The following is a 17,982-nucleotide window of genomic DNA, read 5'->3' on the forward strand; positions in this document are numbered from 1 at the left end:
CCCAGGGCTCCGGCCGCCCTCCCCCCCACGCCCTCCCCCTGGCCGGGGCTCGCTGCCCTCCCCCCGGGGCTCCGGCCGCCGGAGGCTTTTTCGCCTGGGGCGGCGAAAAAGCCAGAGCCGGCCCTGGGTGCAGTGTTGCACCGACATTGCCAACTACACAGAGGGCTTCAAGACCTTGACCAACAGGAAGTTTTGAGACCCAGCAAAGAAAAAGAAACAAATCTCTAATGTAACCTTAAAATATAGGAGGATAGATTTAAGGAGGACTATCTGTGTAAGTCATTTTCTAAAGGTGAATTGTAGATTATGAGCCTGCTCCAACGGTCACAGAAGTCAACGAGAGTCATAAGTACTGGATCAGGCAGAAGCAGATCTACTATACAGAAATGAGGACTCTCTCTTACCTGAAAGGAAAATAAATAGAAATCCTCCTGATGTATTTCAAAATAAAAAATATCCAAGCATTGGGGCAATACAACCTGAAGCTCAGGTCACTGGCTACAAATAAAATGCAATTTCCCATGTATATTTTCAGTTATTGGCAGTTAGATATTTGCACAAATGAGCACTAAAAGGATACATGTGAAAACAAATTTCAAGCTTCCTGCTTGTTGAGTCCATAGGAATTCTACATTGTTTGGTAGCCAGAGGGCCAATTCTGGAGTTTCCTTTGGTTTGCAGTCATATCCGAAAAACACAGACCATGTCTGGCAGAGAGATCCTAAGTGATGATCAACCCACATTTCTCATTCTCAGAAGGATCCTAAGCTGCATATGCAAACCAAAAAGGTGGTGAAGAATGAGAGAGCGCTCACATGAGAAGAGACTCTGAATCATAAAGCGCACTGTAGCCTACTTTATGTGGCATACCATATGCAGTATCTTAACTGTGACAGAGAAAACTAAATGTAAAGCTGAATTGATCCCAAACAATTTCTCCAATGCATTTACATACATATGCATCTATTTCAATATCAGGCATAGTAGGGAAAAGATCTCCACTATACTTTATTTAGCATTGACAAACCACAAAAACTCATTCTCCATTTATTTCCCCCTTCCCCACCCCACATATGTATCATCTATTTTTCTATCTTCAAAACTCCAGTGTCATACAATGCCTGCTTACTTTTAGTAACCCATACCAGCTGGTCTGTAGTTTCGAGACAAAGGATTGCATTTCTGAGTAGTGAAATGCGAAGATAACGGAGTTCCAAAACTTTTCTCTCCTCTTTATTTCCCTGTGGAGCACAAGGGTGGGAGAGACTAGCCTCCTCCTGAATGCCACAGTCAAGGACTAACTTGAAAGTAACTATTGTTGCTATACAAGTCATGTGCAGGGCATTAACACCTAAGAACAATCTGAATTGTTTGAGTTTAGCATTCTATTGGGGCTACAATAAAAAACAACTATATACCCTGTCATGTCTTTTTAAATAAATAAGTCACCTTCCAGAAGGGAAACTGTTGTGGGGTTCCATGGGGAATCACGTCGGGGTCACCATTTGTGGGGATCACGTCGGGAGGATAAAGCACACGACCAATGTGGTTGCAAGCTGAACCAAGCTGACTCTTTATTACAAGCTTTCTTTTATAGTCTTTCTTAACATTACATAACACAATTAGGCTATAATTACACATCTACCGATTGGACAAGAAGGAGAATCATGTATTTATCACATGTATAGCCCCACACTGATTGGTTCAATTCTTCCTTACATAAGGCCTCATCTTATATAACCACCAGGGGGCCTTACATAAGGCCTCATCTTATATAACCACCAGGGGGCCTTACATAAGGCTTCATCTTATATAACCACTAGGGGGCCTTACATAAGGCCTTATCTTGTATAACCACTAGGGGGCCTTACATAAGGCCATGTCTTATATAACCACCAGGAGGCCTTACATAAGGCCATGATTTATTGTCAGGCAAGTGTCCCATCGTGACCCTTACCCTCTCATGGAACTTTGCATCCCCACAAACTGTATTAGATCAACAATACCTTACCCCCTATGGGAATAAAATTTTAGTTTTTCCTTCATGTTTTTTTCATTGTGTTATGTCATTTTTATTATTAAAAGAACAGCCTTTTTTTTAAATGGCAACAAAGGGCTTCAGCCCCATCATTAATGTCACCTTAGATAACAAGCATTGTCCTCCAGGAAGGATTCAGTTGATTTTTTACTTTCTAACTAGAAAAACAGTTCCTAATGCAAATAATATTTTATTAATGCCAAAACTCTGAATAATTCTGACTAGGCACATAGGACCCTGCCTTATCTAGGCAGGAAAATGGCTGTCTCCGATATAAGATGCAGTTTAACAAAAAGAAAACAGTTCTGGAAATCAGCAATATACTAGCTTCTTAAGAACCAATCCTGTCCAAATCCTCCCTATGCTTTTAAAGGTTGTTAGGATTTAGAAAACGCGCATCTATGTAATAAGTATTCTCTTTGCTAAAAGACAGCACTGTGTGAGTCCTAACACTGCTGAACTCCTACTGCAGCAAACACTGTAGCTGGACCATTCCACTGGCCCAGGGGTCCAGCAGCACACAGAAGGAGCTCAGGCAGGGGAGGTGCATGGGGGTTCAAACAGGAGTGGGGAGAGGAGATGGTCACTCATTAAACAAATGCATTTTGCCAGTCAATTCTTAAATTCCTAAAAGGAGTTATGGTGGGAAGTGGTGTTCTCTCAAATATTAACAAATGATAGATGTACAGCAACCTATTAGCAGCTTATATTTTTAGGAACTAAGCTTATTTGGAAAGCATAAGGAGACGGGAATGAAAAGATACATTCATAGTTATTTTTTACCTCAAAAAAAACAGTTTGTTATTTGTAGTATTTACTTTAAATAAAGGGGATTTTAAAAAGCTAGACTAGTACCCTCGGGAAATACTTTTCCCTCTAAAATCAAAACGGAAAGAAAAGGCAAAATAAAGTATAAATATTCTTTGAGTAAGTTTCTTCAAAAAATTATAATATTTATAATTTCAAACTTAATTTTCTCCTATCATTGAAAAAAAATGTTGTCTTTGGCAAAAAACTGCCTATAATTTTAATAACTAAAAGTTAAGTAAAGTGTTTTTAAAGTGTCACAGGATGCAGCATAAATCCAGGGAACATTTGCAGTGAACCTGGATGGTGATAAAAGAAAAGAGTACTAACAAATAGGTCTGATGGCTATTGTGCTTTGTGTACAACCTGACATTGTTATTTTTGTTCTAAGGAAATGAAAGTTCAAGAGGCTGAAAAGGAAATATGTAAATTTACTTAGTAGAACCGTAGTAAAGTCTTCTATTGGATTTAACATTTTTTGAGTTACTATGTGCTTAACAAACCTATATTAAAGATAGTATCTATAATCTACTTACAATTTAGCATTCTTTCATAATATGAGAATTAACTGTATTTCTGGGGTAATCCTTAAAATGAAACTAGATTTAATACATTTTCCACCACCACCACCCAGAGCTCCCTCTACACTACCAAGCAGAAGACCAAAGTCATCAAGAGCTGAGTGGGAGCTGCCAGCTCATTAAGAAGTGGCATTAGCAAGTTCCCCTGACAGTCCTATTCAACCACATTGAGCTGTATGGTAGCTAGATCTAATACAGAGCCTTTGGATCAAGAAATGGCAAAGAGAGTTCAACTGCTATACAACCAATACAAGAAACTGACCCAGTAGAAAAGTCAGGACTCAGTAAAATTGGAGCTCCAGGAAGGTGACACTGTGTCAGGAGAAGGACGGGGTGATGTGCATTTGAGCAGTAACCAAATAGTTGTAGAAAGGCAATTTAGTCTTAGGAGAAGGTGTGCAGTCTGTATAGACAGACATTGTGAGAAGGATGTTAAAACTATAAAAGGAGGAAAATATGGTAGAATGGAATCAATGGGTGAACAGACAGACTTCACAATCTGACTTGGATTAATTTAACCTGTAAAACATATGCTACTACTTATGATTGTTGAGATTTTTGCTACCACCACAAAAAAGTTGACAGATGATGGCCAATAGTATTTAAGAGATGAATGTAGGCACACTACTAGACGTTTTAATAGCTGGCAAAAAACCCAGATGACACTATTTGACATCTTTATACACTAAACAGTAAAATTATTGCAAGCTATGTATTTGAACAAAAGATGCACTTTACTTTTTGTTGTTTTACTTAAATTTATGAACTACTAGAAACTAAGCATATAACAGCAATAATAATAAAAAGAACACAGAGTTTACTGTGTCAGTCAAGTTACATTAAAAAAACCTAAAGAATCCTGCTGATTGTAATTTGGCTTCCTTATAAGGCTCTTTGTTTTAATCCATACTAGTATAGGAATACTGCACTTTGACTTCAAATTACAAATGCCATAAAACTGTGGTTCCGACACTTTCTTACATTGTGGACCACACTTTAGGTCGGAGATACTCTCAAGGAACAGTTCTTCTACCAATTCTAATTTAAAACCTTGTCTGCAGCAACTATAGCACATACCCTCCCCTGATTTGGCTCCTATTAATTAATTAATTGATAAATAAATAAAGGATGATGATGAGATTATGGGTGGGGGGGGGAACCCTCTCTGATGCCAAGGTTCCAACTTCTTTTGTATTGGTGCAGTTTATCTATCTCCTTTATTTGGACATAAGATTTTTACATCCATAATAAATACTTCCCGTAGCCTGCAACCACCCCCATATCAGTCTAATCTTTTTGCTTCTCCTACTTCCAACATTTATTCCAAAAGTACGTGTGAATTACATGAAGATGATATGCAGAATACCCATAAGGGCTTTTTTGTTTTTACCTTCATTGGTCAAAAGAACCTCTTTAAACCCTAGAACAGTCCAGTGGCTGTCAGTTGTTCTGCCTCATCCAGCCAAGATCCCCCTCCTATCTAGTAATATGAAAAAGGGCAGGGTGGTCATGACTTCTGCCCTAGAAGGGTTCTGCAGTGGGCCAAAACTATCAGGAAGAATCGCTTGAAAACTGAAAAATTTCAACAGCTCCCCAGACCACTTGAAAATATTCCAGTTCACCAGCAATAAAATGTCCAAATTTGGGCCAGAGACCATCTTTTTGTTCTGTATTTGTACAGCCCCTAGCCCAACGGGGTCCTGGGTCATAACTAATACCAATAATACCAATAAGAACAAAATATGATCTTTCCCTATCTCTTTATAGCACTGGGAAAAACCTATACTCATAAAAAGGTATATAAGTCACTCCTAGGTTTTTAGCAAACTTGAATGATCTGAAGTCACTACAGAAGTGTTTTAAATAGATGTTCTATACTATTCAGGTGCCCTAGTTATCATATAATTAATAGTCTTAAAGTCCAAAAACATTTTCTTTAAAATCCAACAAGAACATCTCCTACATTAAGGGCCAATCCTAAATCACTCAAATCTCTAAGAGTTTTCCCACCGCTTTAAATGGGAGCAGGATAGGGACTTAAAGCTGTGATGTCTGAGGAATAAGAAAATAGAAAACTCAGCGTGAGCCAGATGCTTGCCCTTAATTCACATTAGAGAGGAAATAAAGTTGAGTCCTGGAAGGGCAATTAGCTTATGTCACAACTGTAATCTTGTTTAAATACAATACTTGTATTAATTTTCCTTAAAAAATAAAAGGCAGATCACCCTCTTTTTTGGAAGGACAGATTAAGCATACATCCACATCTACACTGCCATGCATTGCAAAGTAGCCAGGAAATTCTGGTGGGCCCTGTGCAAAAGACAGGTTTTCCAGCTAATTGGTCTTTACCTTAAATTCTGTTCTTTTGTTTCATTTCATTTCACCACTAAATCTTCTTTCACAGCCTGACAATGCCAACTAAAATGATAAAGTAATGAACAGAGAATTTTAAGTAGTTTATCAAAACAAGTGACACTCTGTGAGTTTAAAACTAAAACAATACAAAAGTTCCATTCAGAGTAATATCTTCCTGGGAAATGACTGCCTAGGAAAGAGTACTGCAGAAAGGGATCTGGGGATCACAGTGGATCACAAACTAAATATGAGTCAACAATGTAACACTGTTGCAAAAAAAGCAAACATAATTCTGGGCTGTATTAGCTCTTCCGCTCTACTCTGTGCTGATTAGGTGCAAACAAGAGTACTATGCCCAGTTCTGCATGCCACGTTTCAGGACAAATGTGGAGAAAGTCCAGAGAAGAGCAAAAAAATGATTAAAGGTCTAGAAAACATGACCTATGAGGGAAAACTGAAAAAATTGGGATTGTTTAGTCCGGAGAAGAGAGGACTGAGAGGGAACATAACAGTTTTCAAGTACATAAAAGGTTGTTAGAAGGAGGATGGAGAACAATTTTTATTCCTTAACTTCTGAGGATAGGACAAGAAGCAATGGCCTTAAATTAAATTGCAGCAAGGGCAGTTTAGGTTGGACATTAGGAAAAACTTCCTGTCAGGGTGGTTAAGCACTGGAATAAATTGCCTAGGGAGGTTGTGGAATCACCATCAATGGAGATTTTTAAGAGCAGGTTAGACAAACACCTGTCAGGAATGGTCTAGATAATACTTAGCCTTGCCATGGTGCAGGGGACTAGACTAGATGACCTCTCAAGGTCCCTTCCAGTCCTACGATTCTATGATTATACAATCAAATGTTAAAAGTTATCTTACTCAGAGAAGAATGCTGCATTATGTCCCTTCAGCCATTGGTTGGGTTCTATTTCATCCCTAGCAACTGCATCTAGAACACAGCAAACACTGCTGTTTCATTGCTGAAGTTGGGTTCTCTGTTGATAGGAAGTTCTTTCAAAGCTGCGTCAAGACAACTAAAGCCTCAGGTTATCCTCAAAAGCCTTGGCAGCATTTGTTCACAACCTACTGAGACATCAGGTATGTTGGCAGGACATCTGACATCTTTTGAAGCAAGGAGAACAACCAGCTATTGGCCAGGAGATGCTGAAACTTTAGCAGGACTAAGTGCAACTATTCTAGAACTAAAACAAAATCACCTTTGAATTTTCAATATTGCAAGAGACAACCTGTTTACTTTTTTGTTCTGCCACCCTGATTAAATAAAAAATATTGTTAGGTCAAGACATCATATATATGATGTCTTATAGAGGTGACCTAAAAATAATTACGTATATACTCGTTCATTAGCCCGTTCCTTTATAAGCTGACCCCCCAATGGATAGATAAAAATAGCAAAAACTGTATGACCCTTTCATAAGCCGACCCTATATTTCAGGGGTTGGCAAACTTTGGCTCCTGGCCCGTCAGGGTAAGCCACTGGCGGGTCGGGATGTTTTGTTTACTTGGAGCATCTTCAGGCATGGAGCCCCTCAGCTCCCTGTGGCTGCAGTTCGCCGTTCCCAGCCAATGAGAACCGCCACTTCCCGTAGCTCCCATTGGCTGGGAACGGCAAACCGCGGCCACGGGGAGCTGAGGGGCTCCATGCCTGAAGACGCTCCAAGTACACAAAACCACAAAGTATTAGATCAGGGATCGGCAACCTTTGGCACGCAGCCCGCCAGGGTAAGCACCCTGGCGGGCCGGGCCAGTTTGCTCACCTGCCGCGTCCGCAAGTTCGGCTGATCGCGGCTCCAGGCCAATGGGGGCAGCGGGAAGCGGCGTGGGCCGAGGGATGTACTGGCCGTCACTTCCTGCTGCCCCATTTGCCTGGAGCGGCGAACCGCAGCCAGTGGGAGCCATGATCAGCCGAACCTGCAGACGCGGCAGGTAAACACACCGGCCCGGCCTGCCAGGGTGCTTACCCTGGCGGGCCACATGCCAAGGGTTGCCGATCCCTGTATTAGATATTCAATTCAATGATTCCATAGAGTTTAAAATCATCAAATTTTGGTGTAGACCCGTTTATAAGCCGACCCCCGCTCTTTGATGTGTCACTTTTTTACCAAAAATATTCGGCTTATGAACGAGTATATACAGTAAATCATATATATTATATATAAAAAGCCCCAGCCTGGAAGGGATGTGAAAATTTATAACATTTTTTTAACAAAATTTATAAAATTCTACAACAAAAGGGGTGTCTCTTAAATATTTCATGATTTTTAAAAAATTCCTCCAGTCTTGATGGTCTCAGAAATGTTACATGCTAAAAAGATTTCAATTCTTCCTACCAAAAGACTGCCTTAAAACATTATTTAAATTTGTTTTCTGCAATCATGCATCACCTTTGAACATTAAATATTAAAAACCAACCCTACTTATAAAGTGGCTCAGAGGGGGAAATATAGGCTAAGCACAGGACTTCATTGGCACAAGCCAAGACTAGTTACCATATTTGTTTTAAACATGATGTTTATTAAAACACCTGGGAAAGAGGGCATTTATTTTTGCCCCCAAAACGTTTTTGATTTGTTATTTAACTAAATGTTTGCACAGCTTTCCTCATAGCTACAAGTCCTTAATCCACAAGATGTCAGTTGAGGCAATAATTATATTAATCAATTGTAGACAGCCTAAGACCAAAACAAAGATGTGGAGGCATTTGGAATTAACACGCTGTAAATCACTTCTGCACAATCCTTTGTCAGTGGAGTTATCAGGGGTGTTTTGGGTTTTTTTTGGCCTTTTAGTCATAATTTTCGAAGTAGTTGACACATTTCATATCACTCAATGCACTGAACCTTAATACAAAAGAACACCAGTTTGTCAAATGCAAGTGATTTGAGGATGCATATCAGTTAATCTTAAGTGCTTGTCACCAACAAAAACAGCCATGCTGGTGAGAGCAAAGGCATCCTAGGTGAGGAGATCTGTACCAGGATATTAGCATAGTATTTACAAGATCACCAAAATGCAGGGCCTAAACCAAGAAAACACGTCTCCTATAATCCCCCCTGCCTGAAGGCCTCCAAACCTGTTGGGGCCTAGTGGATTCCTTCTACTCATTTTTCTGAGAACACAGGAATTGCAAACTTGAATAGACCACTGGTTCACCTCAGGTATCCCATCACCAACAGTGGGCAGTACCAGATGCTTCAGGAAGATGGTGTAGAAGACTCCAGCCCTAATCCTGCAAAAACTATTAAGCACATGCTTAAAAATTACACGCTGTAAAGTATTCCCATTGACTTCCATGGGATTACTCCCAGAGCATAAAGTACATTACATGTTTAAGTCTCCACAGAATCGGAGCCAACATTCATGGCTTATGGGATAACCTGCCCTGAGGGAAAGTTTCTTCCCCACTCAGCACCTTACAGAATCAAGAGCCCTAGATGTTAAAAAAAAATAAAATAAAATAAAGCATAAAGGAAGAATGCAAAGAGCCCAGCTACTTTCTAGAGCTGCCTGGTTTTAATTTACGAAGTATTAGGAAGGTACTGAATTACTTCAGTTTTCAATAGAAAGCACATAATCAATATTAGTCAGTAGAGATTCTGCAAAGGTACTTTCCACATCTCTTGCAAGTTTGACAAAGCTAAACAAACAGAAGAAACTATACTGCAAGAGTCCAGTCTTCCAAAATCAGCCTCACGTTTTGAATCAAAATCAATGTTAATCATTATGAAACAGAAAAAAAGTGTAATGTAGATATTATAGACTCCCATATGTATACGTTCCTGAGGTTGGGAAGGAGAGAAAGGAGAAAAATGGAGAGTACCAAGAGCAAACTGTGAGGAAACTTCTCATTTATTTTGCATAACAATCACATAAGTTACCTGTCAGTTTTCAGAGGAGTCTAAGTGACAACATCCTCTAGACTATTTTTTCCTCTTTCAATCCAGCAATGAGTTTTCCTAATAGTGGTTAGCTTAGTTAAAGGGCAGAGGTCGGCGGTTTTTTTGGTCCTAAAGCAATATAGTCAAGTCTCTGTCTGAAATATCTTTACCTACTATCATTACCATCAACTCCTAAGATTACTATAAATGAGAGTAATGTGTAATCTCTTGTCTCTCTCACCAACAGAAGTTGGTCCAATTAAAAAAAAATTTGCTTTAATCTAGAAACACAAGGTGGGTGAGGTTTTGTTTGTTTGTTTTACTTTTTACCCAATTTATGTTTTGCATTTGACAATATTTTGTCTATGGTAATTTTCACAGTCTCTCCTGATAATCAGTTTTCCCTGTTTGTGTAGGTCTTTCACATAGTGACAGGAAAAGAGAAGAATATTTTTAAGATACAGTAAAACATGGCTGTAAAACCACAAAAATGGCAGACACACTCAGGGGCACGGGTAGTACCTGAAATTACTTAATTCATTTCTTTTAAACAGACAGACTGAGTTGTTGGTGTCCTTTTAACTATACTAAAAGGAGAAAGCTGAAGCTATGCTTAAAAAACATCAACTTTTTAAAAAGATGTGCGAAAGTTTAGTCTTGAAGTTCTTAATTTGCCAGGGCTGCAAATGATTCCAAGATTGCAACAATCTGAAGTAACATTTCTTTCATGAGAAACCTTCTCCTACTTACCTGAACAATCCTTTTCTTCAAATAATAAATTCCACCATTCATTATAACAGGCCTTCAGCCTATTTACTCCTAGGAGACAGAACCCAGCAAGAGCCAAGGTTAACTAGCTCTCCTTACTGCACAGCATTTAAAAAAAATCTTAGGCCTTTGAAGGGTATGATTGGGGGTTACTGTGTGACTCTCTCCTTCCTGAAAAGATTTTTTCTCTTCACAACCCTGTGGAGGGCAAAATGGTAGACAAAGGGAAAAAGAAAGGGGAAGGAAGGCTGTCCTGCTCCTTCCCCATCTGATGGTTATGTCTCTCTATTCTGTAATCTAGCGACTTCAAACACAGTTTAGGCTGGATGGTAGTTTTTGGCATGGAAAGAGGCACATCAATGATGACAAACTGCCTCAGTAGCTGCAGCTCTCCATCTTGGGAAACAGCACTCAAGGGATTGTACACTAAGCTTGGGAAGGGTACTTCAGAGCTGCGACAGTTCACACACATGCAGCCCTCTTTGCTTTAGAATGCCTGGTGATTAATCAGATACATTATATTACACTACAATTTAGAACCCACATAACTCTGTCATATCAAAAACAATTTTAAACAGAATCTTAAAAGGCACCTCTTCTTCCTAAACCTTGCTTAACTTCAGCTTTCTATTCTAAACTACTGACGCATTACAGCTGCTGAACAAAGTTGAAAAAATATTAAAGATAGACCTGGAAAATTTCAACCTGGAATAATAAAATTTTAGGAGAGTTATAAGCAAGTGAAAAAGGGATTTTAGAATAGAAATGCTTAAGTAACCTACCTTAATTTTACTATAACATAAAACAGTAGCTGTTGCTAGCATTCTGTGTTATAAAGCAAACATACACACACACACACACGCTTTGAGGGACTGGGTTTTTATTTGCCTCTATTTCCTGGTAGGGCATCCATCTTATTCTTAGGTTCTAACTCTGCCTGGGATCTCTGCAGATGAGCCCTTATGCCCATGCAGTGCACCCTACTGAAATCAACGGGGCTTTGCGCAGGCATGTGGATCACCTTTTAGGATTGGGGCATTAGTGATCACTAGTTGTAGGACTGGGAGGAAGAGGAGACTTGCAACAAGAGGAAGCGTTTCAGGCATATAACACACAGAGTCCACCTGTGGGGTAAATAGAACTTTCAGGCAGATGCATTTCAACCCTGAATCTAGGGGAAAGACACTAACTGATTTTAATAGACTTTGGATCAGTCCATTAATGCATAGCTTAGAAATGAAGAAATTGGGATTTAGATAAAATTCTCATTTGCCTCAAATAAATCAGATTGGATTAAAATTACAAGTGTGTGTCTTTGGCAAATAGCACCTGTGTAAAGTAATCAGAACATGGAAGGGAGCCAGGCAAAGCCCTTCTTCCCTTGAAAGTATTTTGGGGAAGTTCTATGGCTTGTGTCATAAAGGAGGTCAGATTAGATGATCACAATGGTCCCCCTTCTGGCCTTGGAATCTATGAATCTATTAAATGCAGTCAGCATCTACCCTGTCGGGCTGATGGAGCACACACAGTTAACTTGACTTTCACTAATCTCAAGTAAGGTCACTGTCAATCTGACCACTATAATATATAAAATTTCCTTCAAAGGCTGTTCCTAGGAGATTTTTTTTTTTTGGTGGTTTTTATTTTTTTGGAAACAATTGTGTAATTAGATTGTTCAAATATAAAAATATAACCTTTCACCTTTCATGTGCAGCTAGCTGTGTTAGCTTCAGAACATGTGTTCTATTTTGCAAACATGTCGACATCTTGTGATAGATACTTTGACAAGAGCTGACGCTGCTTTTGAAAAAGTGATGTCTGCCCATTGGAATTTGTGACAATGCTAGAAAAAAAAAACTTTACTAAAATAAAAAAAAGCAAAAAGAAAGTAACACACTCAAACCCTCCATACTTTAAAAACGTGCATTTAATACCTTAGAACACAGCTTTAAATTAAACATTAAAATAATCCTCAATGATTCCAGGAAAAAAAAAAAAAAAAAAAAAAAAAGTCTGCCTCTTCTCCTTCAATCAATACCATCCCTTAAGAGTCTAAGCTTCAAAACATTCACATAAAATATTAGCTTTATATATTTGCAGTAGATAAACTGAACTAGCAAGGCAATCAATCAATTTTCAATTACTTTTGGCATCTTGATAAGATGATAGCACACATACTAACAATCAACAATAGTCGGCTAATAAGTCGGCTAATACCTTAAGGAAGTCAAGAGCCTCTAGAGGAGGTAGATGATTATCGTTAATTACAATCACAAATATGTATTTCCTTTTCTGTAGTAATGATGAACACATCCTACATGCAATCTGAGATGTGTCCACATAAGACAATGTGCTATAGTGTCTTTTTCCATGTTTCATATTCATCTTCTTATATCAGGAGGAGTTTTTGAAATGTATTTTTAAAATTTCAGGTGTATTGAGAGCAATAACCTCATTTACTAATTGGTACATCATAATATTTTGCATCGCAATACATTTTTTCTAAATTATGTTTTACTTACAATGTCAACCTTTTGGGTGATGTTTCCCTGGACATCAAGTAAATAAACCTTGCCATAATGTGTGCCGAGTGCCAAAAACTGTGATAAGAAAAAGAGAAAGAGACTGATTAAATAAATACATTCCAACTTTAAAAAAATCCCACCAGGTAAAGAACTCCAGGATATTCAGTAGATTAATTTTTTAACAGCAACCTAAAAGACATTATTCTATGGACGAAGCTTATTTTGGATGCACCTAAAGAATAAAACAGGGCTTGAAGCCCATATTATTGTGATCGTGCAAGTTAGCTGTCAGAATGAGTCATGGGAACCCTCATCTACTGACAACTAATGGTATGTCTGCACTCTGTACATATTGCCTGATGGACTGTGGCAGCAAATTAAAAATGCAGCGTGAAAGCAAGGGTAACACATGCTTGAAAATAAAGCTATGGAAATTATTAAGAAGCTATTTACTTTTAATTCTTCTTTGCCAATACAATAAATATTCAAAAACAAAGCTTTTTGAATATTTGAAAAGCCAACTCTTAGGCCCTTATTACACAGAATACCATAACATGGAAAGCTATTTAAAGATCTACTTAATATTATCCTGATTCTTTATTTTCTTTGACACTGTGATATTTTGACATTTAATGATGCATGCATTCACCCGCCATTTTATACTATGATAGTCTAATTATGACAAATTATTTCTCAACAAATACACATAACAGAACAACACATTTATCTGATAGATGTAAAAAGGCAAATGATTCCAGGAGACCCACAGTTAGTTGAACTGTGTGAACTAACCCTAAACAAACCAGCAGAAACTTCACTACTACTTGATATATGACAGATGGTTTTTCTTTTTTTTTTTTCTATTTAGCATTACTCAAATGGCCTAGGCTCCTAAATTCTCTGTATTTCTCTGCATGTGAGCATGCTTCATTGCAACCAATAATGAAATGCTCAAATTTACAAGCACTACTAAGCGTGTCAGTCAAGCAGCACAATCTTTAAAAAATAACCTTACAGAAAGTCAAGGTTTAAAAGGATTTATCAAAATGGAATTGCTTAAAATGAAATTTCAGTTCAGGCACTTAAAATATGAAGCTACATTAAAGAGGAGTCAAAAAAAAGGGAAAGAAGGGGTTCATTAGAAATTCATCCCCTGCAATGCCTTTCACTCCTGCAAGGTTGCCTTTTTTCAGGAAGAAAAAAGTCCCCCGGGTAAAAAAATCAATACTGGTTAATAAAACATCAGGTGTGCAGACATAACTAGGTATGACTATTCCACTGCACAGGCCTGCTTGAATGCACCAGGTGCCAGGACGATTAGTCATCCAGTGCAGACAGAGAGCCTGGTGAAAATATGATGCTATAGCATTGAAAGAAAAAATAATTCCGGGGAGAAATTAGTCTGACTATATAAGCCAGAATTTGGGACTCCCAACAAAGTCAAATTGTTCTAATCAGAAGTACGTGTATAATAGGACTATAATTTCATTTATGCCAACTCTTTTGTATGGTTTTCCTTAACGCCCCTCCGCCCCCAGAAAAAAAAAAAAAAAAAAAAAAAAAGCTTACACTCTACCTTTGCTTTTAGGCTCTCTGTTGTAACAGACCAATTCCCAAAAGACTAATCCCCTAGCTTCTAATAATATTGATCCTCCTCATAAATAGTGTATCTAGTTTGCTAGAAATCTAAGAGTGTTTGGATACTTAAAACAGCCTTACTGTAGTGTCACTCTTTGTGACCCTATAGTTAAGGTTGGTATTCTGGAAATTTCCATATATAAAATTCTATTTAATCAGTTGGGTTTAAAAATTCACTTAAGACTGAAAAAGATCCCAGACTAGGAGGAGTTTCTTTCCAATTTTCAAAACATCTGTTTGATTTTAAGTCTTTAATGTTTAAAAGAGAGACTCTCCGTTTTTCGTTCATACAGTTAAATTTAAAATTTAACAAATTTTAAACATGAACTTTCACTACCCTAAAAAGTGCCTCTTGAGCAGCTGCGCCAGTATTCTGAATAAAGAAACACTCAGCACAAGTCTTAATCTTGAATGTATAACAAAACAACATATCACAGACACCCCAATGGTAGCTGCTTTGCAGCCATTATGGTCTGCCAGAAAATTATAAATAAAAAAAAAAAATACAACTGTATATATTACATTTTTTAATATATTATAACACCTTTTTGATAGGAGTCATTAAAGTCATATACTTTCAAATGTACAACACCTTGTCTTTAATATTTTATAATTTAATATTAAAAGCAAGTAAATTCAGAAAAAGAAAAAAATTGTTTAATTGATGGACACAGAGTTACAAAAATCATAGCTGAAGTTGCCACTCCATCTTCTCACAAAACTGTACTTTTATTCCCATCAATGCAAGCCCTTCTATCTTCAGTGGTCTTTTGCTCCTGCGTCTTTTAGACTAATGTTAGTACAGGTTTTGAGTCGCATCACCTGGTCTGAGTGTACTGAGCCTAGTTTGCTTGTAAAGAATCAGGAATAAATGTATTTTAATTACTTTCCTGTTTTATTAACAAAATCTCAGTTGTCTTCCACAGATGAATACCCTCTCCCACGAAATCAGCCCCTGGCAGGATTGAGTTTGTTTGGAATGATTCAAAAGATGCTGAGTTCTTTACTTGATAAAGTTGGGACTGCATCTTGATCCTAGCCCATGATAAGTTTTTTAATTAGAACTAAATCTCACAGTAGCTCATATAAACATTCCACCTTACAAAATATGGAATTCTTACCTCTTACCCCCTGGGGGGGGGGAGGGGAGAGGAGAGAAGCAGTGTCCAACAAGAGGTTACTATTAAGTCAGCTCAGCCTGCACTGTACTTAGCTGAGACGATCTTCAGATTTGTCAGTTCCTTAACCAAAATCTCTAACTTTTTTGATAAAGATAACATATAAACAGACAGATATTTTAAAAACAAGCAAACAGTTAGTTCATATCCCCACCCAAAAAAAGGAAAAAGGTACCTTTTCATGCACGGTCATGCAACTGGCTGCATCCTTTTGGAGAATTTCAGTCACTCCATTAGAAAGCCTTTCATACTTCAGCTTGGGTTCTTCTTCACTCTCATCTTCCTATGTTATTAAGAGTTGGGGAAGAGGGAGGGGAAAAAGAGGGCTTTTTTAAGTTTAATTTAAATATCAAATACTCAGAGACTCCCCAAATACTATCACACAGCAACAGCCATAAATGGTTCTCTATGATCTCTCAACAACAGCCACTATACTTAACATTCCAATTACTGGTACCAGAGTTCTGGGTGCAACTAAATACAATACTGTAAATAAGTAAATTGATACAGTTAAACTGTAAGAGGCACTTAGTTGATTTGTAACAAGCAGGAAAAATGTACATGGGTACTTTGTTAAATAATGTTACTCATTCCCAATTAAGAAAAAAATAAAGTATGGATATGGCAAAGTTGGTGATAACAACAACAACAAAAAAGTATGCAGCTGTAGCCACTTTTAGCTCCGAGCTGAAGCATGCACATTACAAGAAACTTGAAGACCTTTACAAGATGCTGCACCTCGGTAGGAAGGACAGACACAAAATGCTGTGAATAAAAATAAAAATATCTACTAGAAATGTGTTACCTGTATAAGACGTGTCAATGGGTTTTATGTTCAAACAAACAAAAAGTAGAAATGTTGCTGCAAAATTGTTCGAGAAAAAGATCTGGACACAGTAACCTTCATATGGATAAACTGATCTAGCACGTTTCTAGGATTTCAAACCTACCCTGTTGTTACCCTTTAAACAAACTATGTAGTCATCCAATCAGCATTCAGGACTGAGGAAAGGCACATAAAAGTGACACAAAGTGAATGGTTAGATATGAGAGAGAGAGAGAGAGATAGCTGATCAAAACAAACAGTCAATCTAGTTGTGTACCTTCTATAAATGAATGCTCAAGGTTCAATACAGAATTTGGGTGTTTATACCAAAATGCCCTACTGCAGTATATATATATTTCAAATGGATACATTTTATATTTAATAGCTTCATTTGATACTATATGTTCCAAAGCATCCTTACTATGAAGTAGTATATCTACAATGACATCCTCCTATTCTCAATTAGAATGAGAACACCACTATCAAAAGTAAGGCTACGTCTTCACTACCCGCCGATCCGGCGGGTAGCAATCGGTCTATCGGGGATCGACTTACCGCATCTAGTGAAGACGCGATAAAAATCTATCCCTGATGGCTCTACCGTCGACTCCGGAAATCCACCGCAGCAAGAGGCGGTAGCGGAGTCGACGGCGGCGCGGCAGCGGTCGACTTGCCGCCGTCCTCACAGCCAGGTAAGTCGACCTAAAATACGCCACTTCAGCTACGCTATTCACGTAGCTGAAGTGGCGTATCTTAGGTCGACCCCCCGCTGTAGTGTAGACCTAGCCTAAGAGTTTAGTGTATATATACTGGATATAGTATTCTTTTTCACTTTCTGTCCTACAATTGATGTGTATCATTGCAGTGCACTGTTAAAACAGCCCCGGTGTTCCACCCCACTGATGGGTGAAATGATTCTAATACTGACTTCAAAAAGGGGCATAGGAGGTTCAATTAATATTCATAAAGCATAATGAGAGCCTCAGACAAAGGGTGCTATAGATGTGCTGTTTTTTCATGTCTAATGAGTATAAAGGCTATATAACTCCCAATGAGAAACAAAAATGAAATACTATTGGGTTTTTAAGCCTTTCATCAAGTAAAAACAAACTAGTCTTTTGCTATATTAAAAGCCAATATGATTACTTAAAATACTAAACTACTGAGACTGTTTAAACTATTATCTCCCATGTTATCATGATATATGTTCTTTTCCAGAAAACATAATAAAAATATGAAACTATGATAGAAATTCAATATTTCATACCACCAACTTACTGAATACATGCTAGAATAAAAGGTTCTTTTAAAATTTGTTCAAGAGTTTTATGGCTGCATACAAAAGGAATTAATATAGGGATGTCAACAACCAT

General features: G+C 38.0%; 1 protein-coding gene across 1 annotated transcript in view; it reads right to left on the reverse strand.

Moving 5' to 3' along the window:
- The window catches only part of LOC112112030 (vacuolar protein sorting-associated protein 41 homolog), a 141,657-nt gene that overhangs the window by 102,410 nt on the left and 21,265 nt on the right, over nucleotides 1-17,982 (reverse strand). The window contains exons 3-4 of the mRNA XM_024207732.1: nucleotides 15,959-16,066; nucleotides 12,965-13,042 (exon numbers count right to left, since the gene is read on the reverse strand). Coding sequence (XP_024063500.1) covers nucleotides 12,965-13,042; nucleotides 15,959-16,066 — 186 coding nt within the window. The remainder of the gene's footprint in view (nucleotides 1-12,964; nucleotides 13,043-15,958; nucleotides 16,067-17,982) is intronic.

Source organism: Terrapene carolina, unplaced genomic scaffold (assembly GCF_002925995.2).
Source record: "Terrapene carolina triunguis isolate 2854851 unplaced genomic scaffold, T_m_triunguis-2.0 Scaffold179, whole genome shotgun sequence".
Classification (NCBI taxonomy): Eukaryota; Metazoa; Chordata; order Testudines; family Emydidae; genus Terrapene; species Terrapene triunguis.